The sequence below is a fragment of the Limulus polyphemus genome, unplaced genomic scaffold (genome assembly GCF_000517525.1).
Source record: "Limulus polyphemus unplaced genomic scaffold, Limulus_polyphemus-2.1.2 Scaffold1312, whole genome shotgun sequence".
NCBI lineage: Eukaryota > Metazoa > Arthropoda > Merostomata > Xiphosura > Limulidae > Limulus > Limulus polyphemus.
The window spans coordinates 14,373-17,687 of record NW_013666922.1 but is presented as its reverse complement, the minus strand read 5'-3'; the positions used below and the strand labels follow the sequence as shown (position 1 = coordinate 17,687).

The window sequence follows — 3,315 nt, the reverse complement described above, 5'->3', positions numbered from 1 at the left end:
AATAGTATTACTTACAATATGTATTTATTTAGTACTAAACACCTACTTATTAGGAGTCCAAACAATAATACATACACACACACATATATATATATATATATATATATATATATATATATACACACACACACATATTCATAATCGCTTTCGTAATCTGATCACTATCATTTAGACATTTTTCACATAAACATCTCTTCAGCAGATTGATAAACAAAGTCATTCTAGTAGACCTTGTAAAATTAATCTTGTCTTGAACTGGATCATTTCAAGTAGCTATCGTCAATAGCTTGGTTAATTCCGCATAAAATATTCTGTTGTAAGCTGCTCAACCAAGGTTCCTCTGTGTAATATTTACCACATATCGTTCACATTTCATGACTAACTGAAACTTGAAATTTAGATCATTATTTTTTGGGATTGAAATAATGTGTCGACTGCCAGCTATTATGTTCAGTATGGGTCCAATACGGAATGTTCAACAGCTAACTGCGAGAAACAGAAATAGTTTATAATGGAAATAGAAATAAAGAACAGACATTTATACTGATTAACCAAGTAGTCTCTAGATGACGCCACTAGTCACATCATAAATAGCTAGAGGGGAAGATTCGCAAATAAATTTCGTTGTTAAATAAACCTTGGAACATTAGATCAAGCTAATCTCTATTTGGAAATTATCAAAATAGAGTGAATTATATTAATAATAAAAAATTAGTTAAAGATAATCCTTCAAGTGACAAATGCATAAAATTCCGTTACGTATAACCTGCATCATTTAAGTTTTCTACAAAAGTTTCATATAACTTATTACCACGTTTACTATTAACACAGAATCACACATTACATAAATATACGAAGCTTCCCTTGCAAAATATCCAGTTCTGATATTTCAAATATGCATCAGTTGAAGGTGAAGTGTGGTCTAAAATGTTCGTTGTTACCACAAGTTAATAATGTTTACGTTACATTAATCGCTACTGACACGTCTAGAATAATATGATGCTAGTAATAATCGAAAAAGGAAAGCAATTTCTATAACTGCTGAATTTTGAAAAATACACTACAGATGTATAACTAAGTAAATTCTAAAAAAAAAACAAGGAATATTTCAGTTAATCTAACTTTTTTTTTTTTTTTACTTTTCGATTCTAAATTAATATAAGTTATATAAATATACGTAAATACAGAAATAATGAAAATGCACAATTGGAAAGAAATCAAGATATAACTAATAATTTTATTTCCTATGAATATTTCATAGTAAGCCTAGAGCAAGACCAACTTAAGAAAGATATATACAATTAACAGGGTTACAACACAATGTGTAGCAATAATAACCAGTACATTTGTCCACCATAAAGGACTTTCAGTCGATACTAACTTAGCAAAAATTTAAAGGTCAAGGTTTGTAAGGTTATCGTGCGTAAAAGAAATATAAACTTCATTAAATCGCACAGAGAGCAATTCAGGTATTAAAGTTGTTTGTCTGTTTTTTAATTCATAGTAGAAAAATATTTTTTCAAAGCTAAATAAAAACACCTCAACTTAGTTAATGTTGTTAATAGATACTAATTAACCGTGAATGCTCTACCAACTTTGATAAAAGGTTAACTCTTAGCATATCTGACATTGTAAGTTAGCAATCAAAGTATTTGAATACCACTTTATTATGAAATAAATATTCCTAATCCTACACTAGAAAGTATGTATGCAACATTTTGGATATTACGTAAAGGGTGATTAACCAGTATTTAGGCAATATCCAGAATTATCACACACATACATACATACATACATACACACATATCAAATAATAATAATAATAATAATTCACAAGCTTATGTAAGGTTGTTTATTCTAGTTTTTCACATATTCTATAAAGTACTTGCAAGAGGTTCATTATTCAAGAATCAGGAAATATTCGGCCATTAGACGACGATGGAAAACCAGTAATCAGAAGATAATGACAAAGTCCCTAAAAAACTGGTTTCTGGTTAAATATTAATAGTATTAGTGGATGTACAAAGCTTTCTTATTTTCATTTTTTTTTTCGTCAACTTCAAAACTATTATTCCCACTCTCCAACGTAAAGTTCACGCGGAGGATAATGGTGATGAGGTTGCGGTCGAAGTCTGCTGTAAATACGTTTGTATTGCTCCTCCTTAGAAATTAGTCCCTCAGAACCTAAAGTTGAGAAAAGATATAATATGTGATGGAGTTCTATACCATTCGTAGTTAACATTTAAATTCAAATCACTTACAAATTAGACATGAAGAGACACTGGAATATCTTTAACTTCAGTAGTAACAATTATTAACAGAACTCAGGTTTATAACAATTGAAAAACTATAACTATAATATGTTTAAATCATTGTGATTTTGCGAGTTCTAAGAATCCAGACATTCAATGAAAAAATATTCAATACTTATGTGTTATCCAGTACAAAGTGAACACAAAGTCCTTGAAAACGAGCAACAAGTTATTCCTGACATTTTTACTGACATATGTTGTTACTATAAACATCTATGAGAGATATTCTTTAGATTGAGATAATTCAGTTTCATTTAGCTTCACACATTAAAAAAAAAAAAATCCGCGTTTCACCTTTTCCGGATGAGGCATCACATTCATTGTGTATACAAATGTTTTAACACTTCATTACAAAATATTAACTTATCTATCCTAAGTATTCAAATGATAGTTTCCCTTACCAAGAATTGACGCATGCGATGATCGTTCTTGGGATCTTAGAAGATTCAGATACCCAGAACTATGGGTTTTCTTGACTTCGTTCTTACCGCGTTTGGCAAAATTGGGAACACGAGCTCGTAATCCGCAGTAATAGGGATCATCTGATAAAATTAGAATAATAAATCAACGTTACACATAAAAGTTTACACTTATTAACAACATCAACCTCTTTAAATGAAAGTAAAACCTATCTACGGAAAGTAGGATACAGAAGTCGGGTTAACAGAATACAGATATAAACTATTTTATATTGTGTTACCCCTGTTTCTAATTTTAAAGTTATTACAGTTGTTTATTAAAATACAATCAATTCACGTGGAGGTATTCTATGAAGAATGTTGTCAATTCTTTGTACTTTAACTAAAAGCGTTTTAATAAATGTAATTTCAATTTCTCCAGTTTACACAAGCAGGGGTGGTTATTTTACTCATACTGAATATCTTTTTATACTATACGATCTTATACTAATAAAATTTAACTTGTGCAGTGTAACGAATTTGTTATTATATATTTATTTTAATATGAACGTGGTTTAGATTAAGTTTATATTTAGAAACATACA

General features: G+C 29.4%; 1 protein-coding gene across 1 annotated transcript in view; it reads right to left on the bottom strand.

Moving 5' to 3' along the window:
* Positions 1-1,496: 1,496 nt before the first annotated feature.
* The window catches only part of LOC106463046, a gene marked incomplete at its 5' end in the record, with an annotated part of 14,608 nt that continues 12,789 nt past the window's right edge, over positions 1,497-3,315 (bottom strand). The window contains 2 exons of the mRNA XM_022390452.1: positions 1,497-2,184; positions 2,714-2,854. Coding sequence (XP_022246160.1) covers positions 2,069-2,184; positions 2,714-2,854 — 257 coding nt within the window. The remainder of the gene's footprint in view (positions 2,185-2,713; positions 2,855-3,315) is intronic.